The sequence below is a fragment of the Pyrus communis genome, chromosome 6, assembly GCF_963583255.1.
Source record: "Pyrus communis chromosome 6, drPyrComm1.1, whole genome shotgun sequence".
Classification (NCBI taxonomy): domain Eukaryota; kingdom Viridiplantae; phylum Streptophyta; class Magnoliopsida; order Rosales; family Rosaceae; genus Pyrus; species Pyrus communis.
Genome location: NC_084808.1, coordinates 12875434 through 12898103, shown reverse-complemented (window position 1 = coordinate 12898103; position 22670 = coordinate 12875434). Strand labels below are relative to the sequence as shown.

The 22670-nt window shown below is 36.3% G+C and overlaps 3 protein-coding genes across 4 annotated transcripts; 2 read left to right on the top strand and 1 right to left on the bottom strand.

The window, feature by feature from the left end:
- The first annotated feature begins 5130 nt into the window (after nucleotides 1-5130).
- On the top strand, nucleotides 5131-7245 carry LOC137736056 (sugar transport protein 10-like). The gene is made up of 4 exons (XM_068475397.1): nucleotides 5131-5263; nucleotides 5368-5690; nucleotides 6022-6651; nucleotides 6805-7245. The coding sequence occupies exons 1-4, from the start codon at nucleotides 5131-5133 to the stop codon at nucleotides 7243-7245; spliced, it is 1527 nt and encodes a 508-aa protein (XP_068331498.1).
- Nucleotides 7246-12796: 5551 nt separating this feature from the next.
- LOC137736055 (uncharacterized) lies at nucleotides 12797-13450 on the bottom strand. The gene is made up of 2 exons (XM_068475396.1): nucleotides 13227-13450; nucleotides 12797-13088 (listed from the first exon to the last, which is right to left on the bottom strand). Exons 1-2 carry the CDS (start codon nucleotides 13448-13450, stop codon nucleotides 12797-12799), a joined length of 516 nt encoding a protein of 171 aa, XP_068331497.1.
- Nucleotides 13451-16587: 3137 nt separating this feature from the next.
- LOC137737498 (uncharacterized) lies at nucleotides 16588-22053 on the top strand. Of its 2 annotated transcripts, XM_068476997.1 has the most exons (9): nucleotides 16588-16957; nucleotides 17358-17450; nucleotides 17600-17667; nucleotides 17981-18053; nucleotides 18682-18794; nucleotides 18896-19000; nucleotides 19707-19806; nucleotides 20470-21653; nucleotides 21801-22053. In XM_068476997.1, exons 2-8 carry the CDS (start codon nucleotides 17367-17369, stop codon nucleotides 20644-20646), a joined length of 720 nt encoding a protein of 239 aa, XP_068333098.1. In that variant the 5' UTR covers nucleotides 16588-16957; nucleotides 17358-17366; the 3' UTR covers nucleotides 20647-21653; nucleotides 21801-22053. The 2 variants fall into 2 exon arrangements, with proteins under 2 accessions (XP_068333098.1, XP_068333099.1); XM_068476998.1 differs by lacking the exons at nucleotides 16588-16957; nucleotides 17358-17450; nucleotides 17600-17667 and adding an exon at nucleotides 17674-17893.
- The last annotated feature ends 617 nt before the right edge of the window (nucleotides 22054-22670 follow it).

The following is a 22670-nucleotide window of genomic DNA, read 5'->3' as shown; positions in this document are numbered from 1 at the left end:
AATTGTTGAAAGATTACTTGAATAAAATCAATGATGTTATAAATAAAATGAAATCATATGGTGAGAAGATAAGTGATAGAAGAATTGTTGAGAAAATATTGATTATTTTGCCTCAACAATATAATTCTATTGTGAGTTTCATTGAGGAAACTAAAGATTTGAGTTCCTTGTCTATTCGAGAGTTAAAGAGTTCACTTCAATCCTTTGATCATATATTAGATAGGCATGCTAAATACTCAGTTGAGAGTGCATTTCAAGCACTTACAGTGGATGTGAAAGGAAGGAGTAGAGTCCATCTTCATCTCAACAAAGAACAAAGCAAGCCAAATTATTCAACCAAACAAGAATTGGAAAGGAAAGAATCAGAATTTCAAATGGAAAGGAACTTTTCAGAAGAATTCCTATTTAGGGCCATCTTCCATACAAGAAAAGTGCAAAATTTGTAATGGGAAGAATCATTATGAGGATACTTATAGGTTTAAAGGGAAACCAAAGTGTCCTAGATGTGGTATATTTGGCCAATTACAAAAAGATTGTAATGTGAAACTCAACCAAGTTGCAAACTATGTAGAAAAAGAAGACAAAGATGCTAGTCTTTTCTATGCATGTCATACAGCTATGACTGAAGACAAAGAAGATGATATTTGTTTTGTTGACAATGGATGTAGTAATCACATGATTAGCAACAAGAATCTCTTCATGGAGTTTGATGATATAAAGAAGACAAAGGTCAAGGTGGGTGTTTCTTATTGTGTAGTTGTACTCGGAGGGCACTATGGCAATCAAAAAGAAGAAGAGTAGAAGATTTATCCAGGATGTGATGCTTGTCTCTAAGCTTGATTAGAATTTGCTTAGTGTGGGGTAACTGATGAAAAGTGGTTATCATGTTCACTTTGGTGATGACTTTTGTAAGATATTTAATAAGGAAAACAAATGAGAAGTTATTGCAAGGGTTAGAATGATTGAGAATGCAAGTTTTTCATTGACATTGAAGTATTCTAACTCGGTGGCAATGAAGGTGGACGTAGTTGATTCAACAAGGTTATGGCATAGGAGATTGAGACATCTTAATTTCCAAAGTTTGAAACATTTTCAACAACATGCCATGGTATATAGGCTCCTTACAATACATGAAGCACAAGAAGCATGTGTGGGTTGTGCTATGGGAAAACAACACCAAGACTCATTTTCAAGAGAATGAGCATGGAGAGAATCAAAACCTCTTAAGCTCATTCAGTCGGATGTTTGTGGACCAATGAAAACCGTCACTAATGAAGGTAACAAATACTTTCTGATTTTTGTAGATGATTCTTGAAGAATGACACGCTTTATTCCTTGAGTCATAAATCATAAGTATTCTCTGTGTTTAAGAAGTTCAAATCGATGATGGAAAATCAAAAGGGTTTGACAATTAAAATTCTTAGATGTGATAAAGGTGGTGAGTATACCTCAAATGAGTTTGGAAGATTCTGTGATGATATGAGACTTGAAAGACAACTTACTGCAACTTATTCACCACAACAAAATGGTGTAGCTGAAAGAAAGAACATGACTATTGTTGAAATGGCAAAGTCTATGCTACATGAGAAGGGGATGCCCTATGAACTTTGGGAGGAAGCCGTATATACTATTGTCTACCAAATTAACAAGTCTCCAAATAAAGCTTTGAAGGACAAGACACCATTTAAAGCATACATGGCTGAAAACCATCTGTAAATCATTTGAGAGTGTTTCGGTGGATTTCCTATGTTCACATTCCTAAGAACCTCAAGTACAAACTTGAAGAAAACAATGAGAAGTGTATCTTTGTGGGGGTACAATACAAAGGGTTATAGGCTATTTGATTTGGAGAAAAAGAAAATTATCATTTCAAGAGATGTTTTCAATAAAAAAGCATTTTGGGATTGGAAGAACAAATCCACCCAATATTCTTGACTTCAAGTTAATGATAGCAACGAAAAATGAAGAGAATGAAGTTGAAATTGAAAATGAAGATCCACCACAATCTCCTCCTTAAGAAGCAAGCTCTTCATCCCCACAATCACAAGCAAGCTCTTCATTATCACAATCACAATCGTCTACACCTAGCTCAGCTTCTATTAGGATGAGATGGCTCAGTGATGTGTATTCAATTTGTAATTTATGTGTCATTGAACTGGAAGGTTTTGAAGAGACTATGCAAGATATAGCTTGGCAAAAAGCTATGGAGGAATAAATCTCAGTGATTGAGAAGAATTCTACATGGGAATTGGTGGATAGGCTTTGTGACAAAAATGTCATAGGTGTCAAGTGGATTTACAAGACAAAGTTGAATTTGGATGGTTTAATCCAAAAGAATAAGGTAAGGCTAGTTGAAAAGGGCCACTCACAAAAATTTGGAGTAGATTTCCTTGATACTTTTGCACCGGTGGCAAGACTTGAGAGACTATTTGGATCCTAAGTGCATTGACTGCTCAGAAAAGTTGGTATATGCACCAACTAGATGTCAAGTCAGTATTCTTGAATATGGTTTTGAACGAAGAAGTCTATGTTGATCAACCATAAGGCTTTGTTGTGAAAAATGAAGAAATGAAAGTGTACAAGTTAAAGAAAGCTCTCTATGGGTTGAAGCAAGTACCTTGTGTATAGTATGGGAAGATTGATGCTTACTTCATCAAGAATAACTTTGAAAAAAGGAAGAGTGAGGCTACTTTGTACGCCAAAAATGAAGGTAAATAAAAAATCCTTAATATCTCCATCTACGTTGATGATTTGGTGTTTACTGGAAGTTGTGAAAAAATGATTTCTGATTTCAAGAGAGATATGATGAACAAGTATGAAATGAGTGATTTAGGCTTGTTGCATCATTTTTTAGGAATTGTTGTGTGCCAAACCAATGATAGCATCTTTATCTCACAAGGTGTGCTAAAAATCTCCTTGAAAGTGGAATGAGTGGGTGTAAGTCTGTATCTACACCTCTTGTTGCTAATGAGAAGCTACAAAAAGAAGATAAAAGTGGTGAGGTAGATATCTCATACTTTAGGAACATTTCCAGAGGCTTGATGTATTTAACTGTTACAAGACCAGATATTATGTATGTAGGTTCACTGTTGTCTAGGTTTCATTGTAAACCAACTCAGATTCATCTTGGGACTGCTAAGAGAATATTGAGATAAATTCAAGGTTCACTGGATTTTGGCATTCTATATGAAAAATGTTGAGCCAAAAGTAGTTGAATTTTGTGACAATGATTGGGTAGGTAGCATGGATGACATGAAGAGTACAGTGGGGTATGCTTTTTTATTAGGGACTGGTGTGTTCTCATTGACTTCAAAGAAGCAAGACAATGTTGCTTTATCGACTGCGGAAGCTGAATATGTATCAACTACTTTGGCAATAACTCAAGCTATGTGGCTAAGAAAGATCATGAATGATATTGGTGAGAAGCAAGAAGAGTCAACTCTTTTCTTTTGGGACAACAAATCTGCAATAGCCATGTCCAAGAATCCTATCAATCATGATGCTACTAGGCACATCAAACTAAAGAATCAGTTCATCAGAGATGTTATTGAAGAAAAAGAAGTTAACCTAGTCTATTGCAGAATAGAGGAACAAGTTGCTGATATCTTCACCAAAACATTGCCAAAGATTAGGTTTCAATGCTTGAGGACACTATTGGGAGTTCAACAACTTCACGTTAAAGGGGAGGGTTAAATATAATTAATATTCAGTTGTAATTATAAGAACATCAAATGTCATTTCGTGTAATATTACACTATGACTTGTGTGGCTTTGAAAAGACCCACATTGGTGTTTTCCTTTTTGTCTTGAAAAGCCAATATGGTTGCAGACAAGTAGGTGAAGTGTGTTAAGGAAGGTGGTAATGTATTGATAGAAGAGAAAATCTATACTTTCTAAAAAAATCTCTCCATTGAAATCAACAGAGAAGCCAAGGACCAACTTTCTGGTTTTGTTGGCTCAATGACCATTTTCCACGAAAACTTAGCTTCTTCTTCTCTTCTCCATTTTTTATCCAAACCTTGCACATGTCTTATAAAATCTTGAGTAAATATTCTAGCTTGATACAAAAAATCCAACAAAACCTTTTCTGATCAGATGCGACTTAAACAAAAACTTCCTCTTATTTTTCACAATAACAAATGTTAGTACCTCATCCAAAGTCTCACTTTTTACAATGATAAAGTACGGGGAACTTGTGGGTCAAATGTTAGGTACATTTATATGTGAGATTATGTTCGATTTTCCTTTCTCTCCATATATCGCTTATATAAAAGCAAGTTTTAAATTGTAGCGAGGATGCTGTTGTCATTTCATCCAATATTTCTTTCTTATCCAACATATCCCTTTGTGTTCCAGAAAATGAAGAATAAGACTGATCAAATAGCTAATTATCTTAGGATGCTACCTTATTTTTCTTTCTTATTAAGCACAACCTCTTGTTTTTAATCCACCATTGTTGTTACAAAGAAATTTGCAATTAATCAGGATTTTCACCATTAAGATTCATCAATAATTTTGATTAGTTTAGTTATACCACCAAGAAATAACTATAATATCCAAATTTCCTTATTTACATGGCTTTTCCCATTGTGGGCCTGTCAAACTCTTTGACTACATCGATCTATTCCCAATAGGATACTCTTCGGATCCTTTTGGTGACGATCTTGGAGATCCATGAATCATGTTCATTCATCGTACATCGTATGGTTAGTTTTTGTCAAGTATTATTTGTATTTAATTTTAAATAAAAATATTTAAAATAATTTCTGACCGCACGATGTACGATAAAAGAATAGGATTGACGGATCCCCGGGATCCTCACAAAGAGGATCCAGATTCCATCCATGCATCGATAATATAAATCATGCATATGTACGTACATTGCCAAATTAATCTTATTAAGGAAGGAAAGAATTTCGATTAGGTTATTTAGTTGTCGAGATAGCCAATATTTAGTTACCTTTTGGTGCATGCATATGCCTTATAAACGTTACGTTTTTGGATTTTAGAGATAAGATTAAGGAACAAAGAGAATTAAATCATTCTGATCCTTCGTCTCTGCCCTTGTTCTTGATAATTGGGTTTGCTTATAATTCAGAGGCTTTTAGGACTTCGAAACTTTGTACTGTGATGGCTGGAGGGGCTTTCGTTGGTGATGGTGGAGGGAGGAGCTATGAAGGAGGTGTCACCGTCTTTGTGCTATTCACTTGTGTGGCGGCTGCCATGGGCGGTCTCCTCTTCGGATATGATCTCGGAATCTCAGGTAATAAGTTGTATAATTTTCTCTTTACTTAAGAGAATTGAAATCATGAAGTGAAACAAGTATTATTAAAATTGGGTTTTGAATAATCGGTCGTATACATGCAGGGGGAGTGACTTCAATGGAGTCGTTCTTGAAAAAGTTCTTCCCATCTGTGTTCCACAAAATGAAGAATGAGACTCATCAAAACCAGTATTGCAAATTTGACAGCCAGCTGCTTACATTGTTCACGTCGTGCCTCTACATTGCGGCGTTGGTGGCATCCTTTTTGGCTTCAACGGTTACTAGGAAATTTGGTCGAAAAATCTCCATGTTTGTGGCAGGCCTTGTGTTTCTTCTTGGCTCTATCCTAAATGGTGTTGCCAATAACATTACACTTTTGATCATTGGTCGTCTCTTGCTTGGTGTTGGTGTTGGATTTGCAAACCAGGTGCATATATCTTTTATCCTTAATAGTTATCCCTTTTTCACATGTGATTAACGCATACAAGTCTAAAGTGATTCTACACTTTTAGACCACATATGATGTGTTAAACTACGTATCAGAGTATCATAATAATCGATTTCATCATAAAATGACCTCATCTAGCTATTATGTGGTTTGCCAATGTGATATCAAACATAATCACCTTATAACTTAGGCCCAAAAAATTTGATGAAACTGCGATTGACACCGCCCAAGCTAAAAAATTTAGGGTCAGATTCGGGCTACCTTAGGGCTAGCTAGCTACCTGATTCATAATGGCGTGGTGATTTTGCAGTCTGTTCCTGTTTATCTAGCGGAAATGGCTCCAACAAAGATTAGAGGAGCACTAAACATGGGGTTCCAAATGGCCATCACCATCGGTATTTTAGTGGCTGGTCTTGTCAACTTTGGCACTGCCAAGATCAAGGGCGGCTTTGGCTGGAGAATATCTCTCGCGCTTGCTGCCGTTCCTTCTCTGCTGATGACTCTTGCCGCAATCTTTCTTCCTGACACTCCAAATTCCATCCTAGAAAGAGGTCACCCCGAGAAGGCCAAGAAAATGTTAAAAAAAATCCGTGGCACAAACAACGTTGATGATGAGTTCCAAGACCTTCTTGATGCTACTGAGGCTGCTAAAAACGTGGACAACCAATGGACGAACATCACACAACCAAGATATAGGCCTCAACTTGTCATTTGCTTCCTCATTCCATTTTTCCAGCAGCTCACTGGCATCAATGTGATCATGTTTTACGCCCCAGTACTTTTCAAGACATTGGGTTTTGGGGATGAAGCTTCTCTAATGTCCACAGTCATCACCGGCAGTGTTAATGTGGTCTCTACCTTGGTCTCCATTTTCACAGTAGATAAGTTTGGAAGAAGAATATTGTTCCTTGAAGGTGGTACGCAAATGATGATATGCCAGGTACACAATTAACGACATAATCAATTCAATGAAACTAATTCATTATTACCAGCTTAATTTAAACAATAATAGGAAATGTCTCACTTGTTTTTTTCTTCAACTAAATCTGAATTTCTAAAGTATATTTTCTAACTAATTAAACTTGCATTGCAGGTTGCTATCGGAGTGATGATAGCCATGAAGTTTGGTCTTAGTGGAGAGGGATCATTTACAAAACATGAAGCCAATTGGATCTTGTTCTTGATATGTGCATATGTAGCAGCATTTGCATGGTCTTGGGGTCCGTTGGGGTGGCTGGTGCCAAGTGAGATCTGCCCTCTCGAGATCCGATCAGCCGGACAAGCCATCAACGTCTCGGTGAACATGTTGTTCACATTCATCATTGGTCAAGTCTTCCTCAGCATGCTTTGCCACTTAAAGTTTGGCCTCTTCTTTTTCTTTGCAGGTTTTGTGTTGATTATGACCATCTTCATCACCGTCTTCCTCCCTGAGACGAAGAACGTTCCGATTGAAGAGATGAATAGAGTGTGGAAAGCACACTGGTTTTGGGGCAAGTACATCCCTGATGAGGCCGTCATTGGTAGGCAAGTTTGATTGACAAAATAAAAGTTGGATTTGTAAATAATCCAAGCACCTGGTTTTGATAGAGAGGCAATTAGGAGATTTGGGGGATAATTGCTGTCCATCCCTTGTACTCAATTTTTGGGTTTTAAATCAATAAAATCACATTTTATTTTCTTTGTCAACCAAATGGGGTTTGATATATAACCAATTACCTAATAGTATAGGCATACTCTCTCTTCACAATTCACAATGGACATGTCTTAAATTTGAATTTTCTGTCCACATTTTATTAAAAGAAAGAAGAAATTAAAAAGAAGGGAAACAATTTGAGCACAATAATTTACTATTTTTCATACTAAAATTCATGTCTTTTAATTTTGTTTTATTTTATTCAATCTAAATGCTAAAATAAACAAGAATCTACGAGGAGAAAAAAATGTGCTAGAAGTAATGTCATCATATATATATATGCCAATACCTTGTTACTTGTCAATAAGGTTTAACATAGACGTGATTTGAATTAATCAATTAGTACCCAATCATTTGATGAAATTAACTTTCTGAGCATATTGATCAGAATTTGCTGAGATAGAAACGTGGTTGATGTCGTCGTTACATTATATTTCCTCAGACGCAATCTCTGCCAAAAGTTGAATGGGATGTTGCTCGAGTTTGTGGGCTCCATCTGTTGCCATGGCAAGATTGGGTCAGTGGAGATGGGTTTTTAAGTGGCTTTTGTCTTTTAGCCCAATTGTTTGGGTAAAATTCAACCCCTGGACTTATTCTTGAGGCATCTTTAGCCAAGGGATGTATGATACTTTTAGCCTAAATTGTGCAAAACTTGTCTCCCTCAAGAGTCAAAATGAATCTGCAAAACGAATCAAGGCTAAATTAAGCCAAGAGCTAGGTACGTAGGTACATCCGAAGCTGAGATACAAAGATTTAGCCTTGCATTGCTGAAAGTAAAAAAAAAAATTAGTCCCTGTTATAAATAGGAAAAAGTTAGAGAGATAACCTTTACTAATGACAGGAGTGAAGCAGGTGTAAAATATCATACTGTAACTATAACACAAAGAGCTGACTAATCAAAGAGGGAGGAATAGAAACTGATGTTATTGATCTTTCCTTTTTTCTCAGTGTATTTTGATAGCAGTCGGAGTGCTCTATTTGTAGAGCAACTCCAAACGTATTAATTACACCCTTTGAAAAATACGATCTCCTTCATTTCCAAAGTATACATTACTATGTGCGGGTATTGAAAAATCTGTGTGGGCATTCATTAATTTGCCAACATTTTCAACATTGCCAATATTTTCAATACTGCCAATGTTTTCAACACTCTTCCTTGGATGCCCACATATCAACATTAGTTGCCTCGTTAAAACCTTGCTTGGAAAAACCTAGTGGGAAAAAACCATAGCGAAAGAAAAGAAGTACAACTTTACCTGGATTATTGATATAGTGTTAAATATGCTTATGTTGCCTCGTTAAAACCTTGATAGGAAAAACCAGTGGGAAAAATCCTAATTGAAGGAAAAAGAGTACAATATGCATTTATCATGGATGCACCCTAATATATATCTCCCCCCTAATTCCGCATTCTCCAAATTTATCTGATTGATAAGTCGACGTAATCTGATACTTTGCACTAACTTCTGAAATGTGCACTTTGGTAGAGACTTAGTGAACAGGTCTGCCAGATTTTCATTGGAACGGATTTGTCCGACTTCAATAATTTTAGCCTTCTGAAGCTCATGTGCACTGAAAAACTTTGGAGATATGTGTTTGGTCTTAGTGCCCTTGATGAATCCTTCCTTCATTTGGGTAACACAGGCTGCATTATCTTCATGGATGACAGTTTGAGTGTCTGTCGTAGAAGTTAGACCACATGAATTCCGGATATGATGGATCATTGATCTTAACCAAGCACATTCACGACTTGCTTCATGTAAAGCAAGTATTTCTGAATAATTTGAAGATGTAGCAACTAATGTTTGCTTTGTTGAGCGCCATGAGATTGATGTATCTCCATTCTTGAACATATATCCAGTTTGTGAGTGGGCTTTATGCGGATCAGAAAGAAAACCAGCATCTGTATATCCAACAAGAACCTGGTCATTTGTGGATTTCTTTGAGTAAAAGAGACACATGTCTGTTGTCCCACGAAGGTATTGCAATATATCTTTGATTCCCTTCCAATGATGAATTGTTGGAGTAGAGCTATACCTTACTAACAAGTTGACTGAAAAAGCTATATTTGGTGTAGTACATTGTGCTAAATACAATAAAACACCTATTGCACTCAAATATGGTACTTATGGACCAATGACCAGTTCATCATCTTCTTTTAGATGGAATGGATCTTTCTTAACGTCCAAAGAATGAACGACCATTGGCGAGCTTAGTGGATAAGCCTTGTCCATACCAAATCGCTTCAGGATTTTTTCAATGTAAGTTGATTGGTGGACCAAAATTCCATTAGCAGAATGCTCGATCTGTAGGCCGAAACAAAATTTTGTTTTTCCAAGGTCTTTCATTTCAAATTCGCTTTTCAGATATTCAGCATTTTTATTGAGCTCTTCAAGGGTTCCAACTAAGTTTATATCATCGACATATACTGCCATTATAGCAAATTCAGAGTTGGATTTCTTAATGAACACACAAGGGCAAATGACATTGTTGATATACCCTTCTTTGATCAAATACTCACTGAGACGATTGTATCACATTCGTCTAGATTGTTTAAGCCTATACAATGATCGCCTTAATTTGATTGAGATTATACCTCATGGTATGTTAGTTGTTTCAGGCAACTTAAGTCCTTCTGGGACTTTCATATATATGTCAGTATCTAATTCTCCATATAGATACGCGGTGATGACATCCATAAGTCGCATGTCAAGTTTTTCTGAAACCACTAAACTTATTAAGTAACGGGACGTAATTGCGTCCATTACAGAAGATTATGTCTCCTCATAATCAATTCCAGGTCTTTGCAAAAAGCCTTGTGCAACGAGTTATGCTTTATATCTTGCAATCTCATTTTTCTCATTACGTTTCCTTGTGAATACCTATTTGTAACCCACAGGGTTTACACCAGGCGAGGTTTGAACTACTGGTCCAAAAACATTTTGTCTTTCCAAGGAATTTAATTTTGCCTGGATTTCAACTTTCCACTTAGGCCAATCTTGTCTCTGTTTGCATTCATCAACAGATCGGGGTTTAAGATCATCACTTAATATGATTTCATTGGCTACTACGAATCCGAACATGTCGTCGATGATTATTTCATTTTGATCCCACAATTCATTAGTACAAGTATAATTTATGGAGATTTCTTTGCTTTCATGTACCTTTGTTTCTTCGGGTACATGTGTCTCATCAAAGACATTTTCTTTTTCTGAAAGTACAGAATCATGAATTGTGGATTTGTCATTCATTTTCTCTTCTTGAATGATTTCATTTGGATTCAGTTGTGCCCTTATCTTTCTCTTTCGAGGGGCTGAATCTTTTGAACTTGAAGGTCTACCACGCTTCAGGCGTGCACCAGATGAATCGTTCCCTACCACTTTATTTTGTCCAATAGGGACATCAATTCTTCTAGGTGCATTTGCAGCTGGTATATGTGATTTTGTCACTTTCATAGCATCATTAAATGCATCTGGCATTTGATTGACAATACTTTGAAGATGAACGATCATTTTTACTTCATTTTCACACTGAATGCTTCGAGAATCAAAATGAGATAAGGTGGGAACAACCTATGTCAACTCTTGTTGTTCTTCTGGAAAGGTTTTTTCTCCTCCTAATGATGGGAAGACTATCTCATCAAAGGGACAATCAGCAAAACGAGTTGTAAACATATCACCTGTCAAGGGTTCCAAATATCTAATGATAGATGATGAATCAAAACCCATATAAATTCCCAGTCGGCGCTGAGGTCCCATTTTAGTGCGTTGTGGTGGTGCAATAGGTACATAAACAGCACAACCAAAAACTTGTAAATGTGAAATGTTTGGCTGATGCCCAAACACGAGTTGTATTGAGGAGTATTGGTGGTTGGCTATAGTTCTCAATTGAACAAATGATGCAGTATGTAAGATGGCATGTCCTTATGTAGAAATTGACAATTTTATTTTCATGAGCAGAGTGCAGACTATTAACTGAAACTGCTTGATCAATGCTTATGCTAAACCATTTTGAGTATGGACATGAGAAACAGGGTGTTCAACATCAATGCCTAATGTCATGCAGTAATCATCAAAAGTTTGAGATGTAAATTCACCACCGTTATCAAGTCGGATTGACTTAATGGGGTAAGCTCAGAACTGTGCTTGCAACTTAATTATCTGAGCAAGAAGTCTCACAAAAGCTACATTCCGAGTAGACAAGAGATAAACATATGACCAGTAGATGCATCAACCAAAACCATAAAATATCGGAATAGTCCATAGGATGGTTGAATAGGCCCACAAATATCCTCTTGAATTCTTTGCAAAAATAATAGGGATTTAGCATCAACCTTTAGTTATGATGGTCTAATTACCAACTTCCCTTGAGAACAAGCTTTGCAAGGGTTATCATTTGAGATAGCAATGTGTCTATTAATAATGGATGTCCATTAGAGTTGGTAATGATCGTACGCATTATGGTAGATCTTGGGTGACCCAGATGGTCAAGCCAAAACATGTAAACTTTTGAATTAATGAACTTATGGTTCATGACAGTATGTGATTCAACTGTCTTTATGTATGTATAATACAATTCACTCGTCAAACCATGCAACTTCTCCAATATACGCTTCTGGGTATCATTGGAGGTAATGCATAGATACTTCACATTTTATGCACTTTTTGTTTCAATGTGGTATCCATTTAAACGTATGTCTTTAAAACTTAACAAATTTTGAGTAGATTGAGTAGCGTACAACACATTATGTATGGACAATATTGTTCCATTTGGTAACATAATCTGAACTTTCCCTGAGCCTTCAATTACATCTGAAGGGTTTGATATTGTTGTTATCGTTACTTTTGTAAGCATCAATATTGAGAAATACTTTTGATCTCGAAGTATTGTATGAGTGGTTGTGCAGTCTGTAAGACAAATATCTCCATAATTTCTTTTGTTTTGAGAAGGACCATAATGCTTATCCATGCTTTATCAAACATAAATGATTCAATCAGACCGGTATATTTCATTCCTCTTTCCACAATGAAGTCCGAGACATCTAGGTGGGTTGTGTTCAACTGCCCTGATAAGTCACACACTGGATCATGTACATCTATTGGTTTAGCCTGGTCGAGAAAATTGATCTAACACCCTTCTCTTTGATGGAGGCTAAATATAGATCCACTAGATGCTTTGGGGTACGACAATTATGCGCCCAGTGCCCATTGCCACCACACCTATGGTAGACTCCTTCAGAGTTTCTGGGAGCATTGCTTATATGAGCTTTGCCTTTGTGATGATTCACATTTTTAAAGCTCGAGCCTGAATTATGCCTTGGAACCTGGTTATGAAACTGGACTCCATGATTCTTGCCTTTCCTGTTCCACCGTCCTTGCCTGTGGCCACATCCTCATTTATGATTATTGCCACCAGAGGATGTGACGTTCAATTCGAAGGAAACATCAATCACTTTTGGGAATGATGCATATCCAATAGGTCGGGACTGATGATTTTTCATCAGGAACCCATTATTTTGTTCAGCTACCAGGAGCACAGATATCAGCTGGTTGTATTCAGTGAAACCTCGCTTTCTATATTGTTGCTGCAGGAGCACATTTGAGGCATGAAATGTGCTGAAAGCCTTTTCCAGCATATCTTCCTCAGCGATGGTTTCCCTACAGAGTTTCATCTGGGAGCTAATTCTGAACATCGCAGAATTGTACTCAGCCACTGACTTGAAATCCTAGATCCTTAGGTGAGTCCACTCATAACAAGTTCTTGGAAGAATCACCATTTTCTGGTGATTGTATATGTTTCTCAATGCTTTCCAGAGAGCTAACGGATCTTCAACCATTAAGTACTCGCTCTTTAGTCCTTTATCAAGGTGGCGACAGATAAAGATCATGGCCTTCGCCCGATTTTGAGAAGATGCACTGTTCTCCTCCTTGATTGTTTCTCCAAGATTCCCTGCCTCCAAATGGATCTTGGTATCCACTACCCAGGTAAGGTAGTTATTCCCAGTAATGTCCAGGGTAACAAAATCAAGTTTTTCCAAGTTCGCCATTTTCTTTTCTGAAAGAAAACTTAGATGTGTAAGAACTTGCAATAATATGTATTCTGGAGATATGTAGTGTTAGAACTTCTGGTTCTTACAAATTTTTCATTTTGATCTTCAGGTCAAAGTGATAAGCACTCGAAACTTCAGGGTCGAGATTTTCAAAGTGAATGAGGAGGGTGATTGTACCACACCATTCTTATTGAAATAACATAATATAGGATGTGCGATTATTCCGCACCACTCAAGTAGCAGGAAAATTTAAATACGCATAGCAGGGTGGGCGATTATACCGCACCACCTAAAATTGTAATGAAATTAAATAGCAGGTAAATTTAAATACGCATGGTAGGGTGGGCGATTATATCGCCCCACCTAAAATTTGTAGTAAAATTAGATCTGCAGTCCAAGATAGGCGATGATATCGCACCATCTTGGATTGTAGTAAGAGTAAATTTGCAGTTCAAGATAGACGATTGTACCGCACCATCTTGGATTGCAATAAAATTAACATAAATAAACACTGAGTTAGTAATCAAGATCTACACCAAACAAGAAATCAAATATACATGTAACTGCTAGGTTGAGAACTAAAAGCAGGCATGGTGCAAACAGTTCTTCTCCAGGGTATGTCCAGCAGTTGAGATAGAGGAAGAAGATGAACAGTAAAATCCTTAGAGGAAACTTTTTTTTTTTTCTTTCGTTCGGTGAAGAGAAATGAGAAAATGGTTAGATTTTTAGAGAGTTGTGCTGATAATGTTTTATAAATAGGTAAAAGTTAGAGAGATAACCTTTACTAATGACAAGAGCGAAGCAGATGTAAAATATTACACTATAATTATAACCCAAAGGGATGACAAATCAAAGAGGGAAGAATAGATACTGATGTTATTGATCTTTCCTTTTCTTTTTTTTTTGTGTATTTTGATAGCAGTCGGAGCGCTCTATTTACAAAGCAACTCTAAACGTATTAATTACACCCTTTGAAAAATATGATCTCCTTCATTTCCAAAGTCTATATTACTATGTGTGGGTATTGAAAAATCTGTGTGGGCATTCATTAATTTGCCAACATTTTCAACATTGCTAATGTTTTCAATATTGCCAATGTTTTCAACAGTCCCACAATATTCTTTAAATTAATAATTTTTGATAGCCTAAACGTATTTCTTGTTGGAAATTATATATTATAATGTGAAATATTGTAATATATAATTTTAAAAATTGAATTAAGAATAGTGTTAACCGTATTTCTTAGAAATGTTATGTTATTTTGGTGTATTCCCTTGATAAATGATGTATATTTATAGATGAAAAGCTACATCTTTTTAATAAGGAGTAATTGGGTTCTATATAAACCCATGAAACCATGGGTATTAAATGAAAGAAAATTAGAGTTAATTTTTACTCTAGAGAAATAGGGTTTCCCCAATTTGTTTCTCTCATTCTTAGTTTGTTAAATTCCAAATCGTGTCTTGAGAGTACGAAATATAAAAAATTTGCCAGAGTTTTAAGATTAAAGTGTTTTGACTTCGGATTATAAATTGTTGAATTTTAGGAGACGGACTCCTACCGAACTACAAGCACAAGAGTAGGGGCAAAATTCTGTCTTTAGGACATTCCATTTATGCAAGCCTCAATCTCCAAGCTTATCAGTATTTCTAACTTTCTCACTAGTTGTTTATATTAATCTTCTACATAATTGATGTTGTGATTCTCTTTATGATTATTATTATTAGAATTTTATTATTATTTTCATATTTTCTAATATTGCTCCAACAATCATTGAATAGATTTAGTCCACCATAACATGACACCTTAGAGCAAGTGTTAGCGGTGAAATGAAAGGTAGGGCAAGGGCTGCTCAATTGCCTAAACATACAAAAAAATAAGGTCCATCGATTAAATATATATGATATTTGTGAATATTAACGCTCTTGCTCTTGTCCTTCTTCTTTCCAAATGGATAGTCATTCTTCTTTTCAAACGGATAGATTTGCATAAAAATAATTATTTAAAATAAATAGTAAGGACAATTTTACTGCCTTGCCTCTGCCCTTTAGGTGCTTTTTATAGATAGGCGTTGACAATAGAACCACGTTTTTCTTGAAATGCACTGGAGCCCAATCAACTATGAAACTTGTTCCCAAATGGATCAACGGACGATATTAAACCTTGAGTTCTCACACAAAACAATTTTGTCGATAAAAAAAAGGGGTAAAGCGACATGATCTCAAGCATTCTTTATGCGATTTATATAGTTTCGGAACAGATTGAGCTCTGTTACTCCGATTACTAGAAAGAAGAAGTACCCTCTCTAGGGTTTACCGGATAAAGCTTGACCAAGTACTCTCTCCCTCTTTCTCCTTCTCTTTCTATGTACCTGGTCATTAGGGTTGGTTTATTTATAGGACATTAGGGTTGATTTATTTTGGTTGGCTTATTCATGTGGTAATTTGGTGAGAGTTAATTAGTGAGATTGTGAGTTAGAGAGCAATTTGGGAGAATCTTATCCATTTGTTTTGGGTTATCTACTTGTTTGGTTTAAGGTTTGTAATTTGTGGGATTTGAGTTATGTGAGTTTAAACACTCTTTTGTAATCTTTGTTTGTTTAGTGAAATTCCTCGCTATGCTTCACCTGTGGTTGTAGGCTTTACGTCAAACCATGTTAAATCTCTTTTGTTTTTTTGAGATTGTTTCTAGCTTTTATATACGATGTTGATATTTGGTACTTAGTTAGAATTCGTTTCCGTTTGCGCATAAAAGTACAACAAGAACTACACTCATTCTTGGAGATATATATCCTATTTGGATTCAACCAACTGGACTTTGCCTAGTCTGCAAATGTGCGCAAGTTTGGTTCCAATAGAAACATTTAACCGCTTACAATTAACTGTTTAGTGGAGACCCCAAGCCAACAATACTCCTCGCTTTATGAGAGTTGGGGAGGGGAACGTCTATTGTACGCAGCCTTATCCTTGCTTTCAAAGAGACTGATTCCACGACTTAAACTCGTGACCTTTTGGTCACAAAAAAATAATTTTCTGTTGTGCCAAAACTTCACTCATGCAAGATAAATAAATTTCATGGTTAATTAACTAAATAGATAGGTTCGATAAAAAAGAAAAAAAAAAGAAAAAGAAAACTAAATAGATAGGATCTAGGCAAAATATAACAAAAATCGAGTTGTAGGGATTGTGGCGAATTTGAATCTGAGTTCGAGTAGGAAAAGTGACATAAAAGTCGAGTTTCGTGTGGTAGAAACTTTTTCATTTCCTATTCTTCTCCTTCAACCTCCATCAATCTTTGGTCTGCAATCGAAGAAGAAAACACCAGAGAAACTGACCCCCTTCATCTCCTCGGCTGATTCGCAACCTGTTCGCAGGCAATCATCAAATTCGAATAAATCCCATTTTCGGAATCAAAATCCAGTAAACAAAGAGAACCCAATTCCTGATTTTAGCTGCGGGAGACTGACGAACGATTCAATTGGAATTTGTTTGGGCGAATTAAAAGGTTAGACTTTGAACACTTTCTATTTATTCTTTACAATTGGGTATTGGAATTTTGAATGGGATGGGATTGGATGTATGATGTGTTTAGTTTTGTACAGCTTGAAATGTTCCTATTGTTTTTTGTTCATGTAACTCTGGTTCATTGTTCATTGTGGGATGAGATTTGGGATCCATTTCTTTGTTTCGGTTTTCGCACATCGAAGTTTCGAGAGCTATTCGATAAGAGTCAGGCCTGTTCAGGGTCAGGTTTTATAACTCAAACCATTTCCAATAGCTGTTTGATAATAGGACGTTTAGATAAAAAAACAAGGCATAGAGATCATTAACTAAAAAGTGAAGGTTTCATGGGTGTTGGTTGAGTGTTGAATCGTTTGTTGTTTTATGTTTGTTCAATGGTGTAGGATTTTGGGATGAGAATCAGTAAAACAGAGGTGAATTTGAAGAGGCTGCTTGCAGCTGCGCCTCAGCAACAGAACCAGGCAAAACTTGTACATGTATGTTGTTATTAGAATTATAGGTTACAAAGTTTTATCCATTTGCAGGTAATTGCTTTGTGCCAACCATTTCCGGTTTCTCGGCATGATATTTACAGTTCTAGGTTTTTTTTTTGTGTGTGTTTTGACTAAGTACTGCTACTTTGCAGTATGTTGCTACTTTACGAGAACTGGTAGAACAACTAGCTGAAGAGAGAACTCCTGAAGGCTTACCAAGGTCAGTATGTGTTTTATTTTCTCCCTTGATTTACTTTTGTTTAACGATTATTTGTTCAATAGTTTGATGCATGTTCCAATATGCTTCCTTTCTTTTACCTTACAAACCGTTACAGATTTTGTTAGGTATGATGGAAATATTGATTCACATTCCAAACACTATTTTCTTGATACTGGGTACTAATGGTGGCTACACAGATCAACATTTTCATCTTCTCTATTTCTATGTATTTTCTTGATACTGTGCCCTACTTAAGAGTTTGCAACATTCTTAGTTTACTAATTGATATCATTATCTTCAATTTTATACCCAGAGTTTCAAAGGCTGTTTTGAGTGACTATTCAGAGAAGATTGAAGCCATTGCTTCCAAATTAGCTGCTCCACCAGTGCGTGCATATGATCTAGAAAGCATACACGTTGCCTTTTGTTGAAGTGTTGGTTTTATGTACTTTAAACCAGTTACATCTGCAAAATGTGTACTTTAATTTACAATGTTCTGTGAATTTCTATGATTCGAATCAATTTTACTAATGGTAGATTTAGTTTGAAAGCCGGGAAATTATAATGATAAAGTATGAGAAACAAAATATTGTTAGGCTGAAACAAATTTCTTGGGAGATTGGTTGACATGACAACTAACATATTACAGGGTTTTTTTCTCAGCTGTGATGGATGGTTGGACAGCTTTTAGTTCTTATGCGGGGAACAATTTCTAGAGATAGTTTATAGTTCAAGTGCTCACGCCATTTCATGCTACATGTAATTTGTTGTGTCAGTTCATGGCATCTCAAGAGTGAATCTCTAATATATGGATAATGTTCTATTGCTAGATATCTGACATGGTATATCGAATATTGTGAATCTGGCATAGTATACCTGATTAACAGTTTGGCAAGCAAATATTTCTTTAGAATGTAATGTATTGTTTGTTTTTTGGTCGAAGAATGTAATGTATATATGTGCAATATATGGAGTTCCTTGCTCCTAACTGTGATTTCTTTCGCCAATTCCCAGCCTGATATTCAAACGCCCGAAGAGCCCCTTGCAAGAATTTCTGTCAAAGCAAACTCTTCTGATACAGGAGACAATCAGATTCCCCCTTCTCCAGGTTTGAGAAGGAGATTTGTGTAAGTGAATGATAGTTGGGATCACTATGGTTTCAGCTCCTTCTTAGTGATATTTTGTCTGCAATAACTTGTTTTATTTTAACTATGTTTTTGTTAAAAAGGCCTATCTCAAGTACTGAAGATGGAACTTGTGAGACTGCTGGTGTTGATTCTTCAGGGCCTGTCAAACTGGATGCTGCAGCCCAAGCACACATTGAAAAGCATAGGTATATTCACAGTATCTCAATTTTTTTCTATTAAACCGGAGTCATGAGACTGGATGAAATTGAAAACGGGAGTTCTAGGATGTCAGTCATTAATTAACACAGCGATGCAGTTATATGTGTTTTCAATATATGAAGTTACTTTTGTTCTAGTAAAAATAGAAGTTGATTTTTGCTTAAAAAAATGCATATGGTTTTTGTACAAATAGAGAGGACACGGATGCTCACTTGGGACATCAGATAAATTTAGAACAATAGTCAGGCAACTTTGGGATGTGTTCCTTCATTCTGTACAATTTCGTGCTTTACTTTGATGGTAACAAAGGCAAGACGCTACCCAAAGATAAATCTTGGCCTACGGACCCCAGCCTCTCTGTTATTCAGAGTGCTTAAGGAACTAGGAGGATCATACCCTAGTCCATGGCCAACCCATGTCTTTCCTGCCATCTGCAGCGATTCTAAGATCCCTCTGCATGCTTGTACACCATTGCCAACAGATGGTGGCTCGAATAACATGACCTTGAACCAGATAACCTTACATCAGAGTAGATACAGTTACTATTAGAGAGGAAATTTGCTCAATCCCAAGTCAATTGATGTCCATAAAGTAGAACACACACAATTCAGCTGTTAAGACTTTCAAATGTTAATTACTTTCCTTTCCACATTATGTTTTCGATTCTTATAAACTTTTCTCTCTTGTTTACAGAAAGCTTCAAGAGGATTTGACGGATGAAATGGTTGGATTGGCGAGGCAGCTCAAAGAGAGTAGTCTCATGATGAGTCACTCCCTGGAAAACACTGAAAAAGTAAGTACCCTGAAATATCTATTGCAGGATGTTGTAATGTCTATAGAGTCAATACTTTTTGGATTTAGCTGGCTGTGGTTTGATTTGTTTAGGGCGACACTGAAGGGAAGTTTTGGTGAATATTGCTTTGGATTTAGAGGGTGTGAGATTAGGAGAAATTCTTGAAAAGGAAAATGTTAAACAAAGAAACGAATGTTGGGACTGTAATGAGTTCCTAAGAGACGGGCTAAAAATAAAAAAAATAAAAAAATAAAAAAAATCTGCCGAGGAATTTAAGTGGTAACAGGAGAACTGCTTTAATTTTTGTCGAGAAATAGTTTACAGTAAAGGGGTTTGGGGAGGCTTGCAATAGGAAAAGAAGGATACGCTGCTGAGTATCTTTTATTGGATCTCTGAAAAATTTGGAACACAATATGTATTCCTATATAAGCTGTTGACTGTGCTAGTCATGATTGTAATAGAACGTACGTTGTCACAAGCGAAAACCCTTTTATCATCAGATATATGACGATCATCGGAAAATGTTCCCAGCAATAATGCAACATCGATTGTTACATAAAAAACTTTTATCTATTTACTCTTTGGTGTGTCTTAGATGTAAATGGAGTGCTGATGGAATGCCATGTATGTTGATCTCATAAATTAGTTATGGCTTGTGTGCAGATACTTGATTCTACAGAGAAGGCTGTTGAAAGTAGCTTGGCAAGCACTGGTCACGCCACTACACGGGCAGCAGGTATATACTCGAAGACGTCCAAGACTACTTGTTTCACATGGCTTCTGATGTTTGTCATGACATGTGTATTTATCATGGTGGTTCTTTTAATTCGCGTCACTTAAGGGTGTGTTGTGTTAGGAAGACTCATCTTTTGTCCCATAATTTCTAGGAAACTTTAACGAAAAGTTCCTGATACTGTTCACTTTAACGAAAAACCACATTTTTACACAAAAAAGTCAATCTTTGTACTATTCATTTTACCCTTTATTTTGTCCTTATCATTAAAACCTAAAAATTTTCAAATTATTTTCATTAGTTTTCCTTAATTTCTATGTATATTTTGCAATGTTGAACAGCGACAGTCTGCAAATTATGATAGATATAATTTCTCAGAGCATAGAAATGTTGTTCGATCACTAGAAATGGACAGGGAATGGATTCAAAAGTTAATGATACTGCAACGCTAGTTATCGAAACATTTCAAGGGACTGCAATGCAACTTTCATTGGTGCAGGTCCTGCTACTTATTGCAATTAGAATGAGCAAATATTGACTTACTACTGCAACTGTATTTGTGTAACCTAGATCTTTATTTGGGGGCTTTGTCTTCTCAAGCCACGTCTCGCACTCACCAAGATGCATCAATGTACGGAAAATATGAGCAATGAATGACTTGTTATGGACGTGCATATACCGACATTAACGAGGAGGAGAAGCGTTTTAATATATTCAATATATTCAAGGAAAACGTGGAGTCTAGAATCTTCCAATAGGGACGCAAACAAACCTTACAAGTTGAGCGTCAATCAATTTGCTGACCTTACAAATGAAGAGTTCAAGGCCTCGAGAAATGGATTCATGGGGCAAGAATGTTCCACAAAGACGACTTTCAAATATGAAAAGGGATGTGCTATTCATATAAATTTTTACTTCCTACATATCCCTGTTAATTTTTATTCTTTGATATTTTTCAAATCATCCAATCTGACGGTCGAAAATTAGAAATGTGCGATGAAAAGTAAAAAAAAGGTGTGGATAGCACACCCCATATGAAAATACTACAACAGCGCCAACTATAGATTGGAGAAGAAAGGAGCCGTGATACCAATCAAGGACCAAGGCCAATGTGGTAATCAATTTTATTTGTAGACAATCTTAGAGCTTAACCAAATGGTTTCTTGTACTCCAAATACGAATCTATGTTCGTTAAATTAACCACTATTTAATTTATACTACAAAAACAACATGATATTTAATTGTAATAAAATGCTTGCAGGATGTTGGACTTTTTCAGCAGTGGCAGCCATGGAAGGAATTACTAAGCTTACAACTGGTAAATTAATGGCTTTGTCCAAGCAAGAGTCTGTCGATTGCCACACAAGCGGTGTGGAACAAGGCTGTGAGGGTGGTTCTAGCCCTATTATTTTATTATTTGTATGGACGAAAAGTCGGCTGAATGCTTGTGTGTATCCTATCGAGATTTGTCGAGCGAGGATTACTTTATACATGCAAAGGATTTCTGAAATGAATATGATTCTCTCTCCCTCCTAGTCTTCCTTTCCTTTTCTTTCCTCCTATTTGAATGGTTACGGTTAAATCACGTTAACGTTTTGTTTTAATTTTTTAATAACCAAAAGAAGAAAAAAAGCAATTTGTGAGAGGAGGGGAGAGAAGGGGATGAGAATAGGAAGAGAAATAATCTTATTCCTTTTTGAAATGTTTTATAAATGAGATCGATTGACTTTTTTTATCACATACATCATATTATTGGCACTCACACAAGCTTCATAGCTTATTCGGGTTTTCTTTTCCCGATGCACCATTTCCATGGTGTAGATGGCATTTTTGTAGTTTGACATGTTTTGATAGGTACAAGGTGTCTTTAGCAGTAGTGATGGAGATTGAGCGCTTGGAGTGACTAGGTTCACCGTGTACCTTACAATTACTTTGCAGACTTGTGTGTTGTATATAAGTGGAAGAGACCCCACCAGTATGTAAATTATATGTTAACTGCTATGTTGTATAAGTTGTACAATTACGTTCTAACGTCACGTGCTGATCTTAGACGTAGCTCGGGATTGGGGTGTGACAAGTTGAGTATAGAGAAATGGCTAAGGGACTTATAAAGTTATTTGGTTTAGAAGAC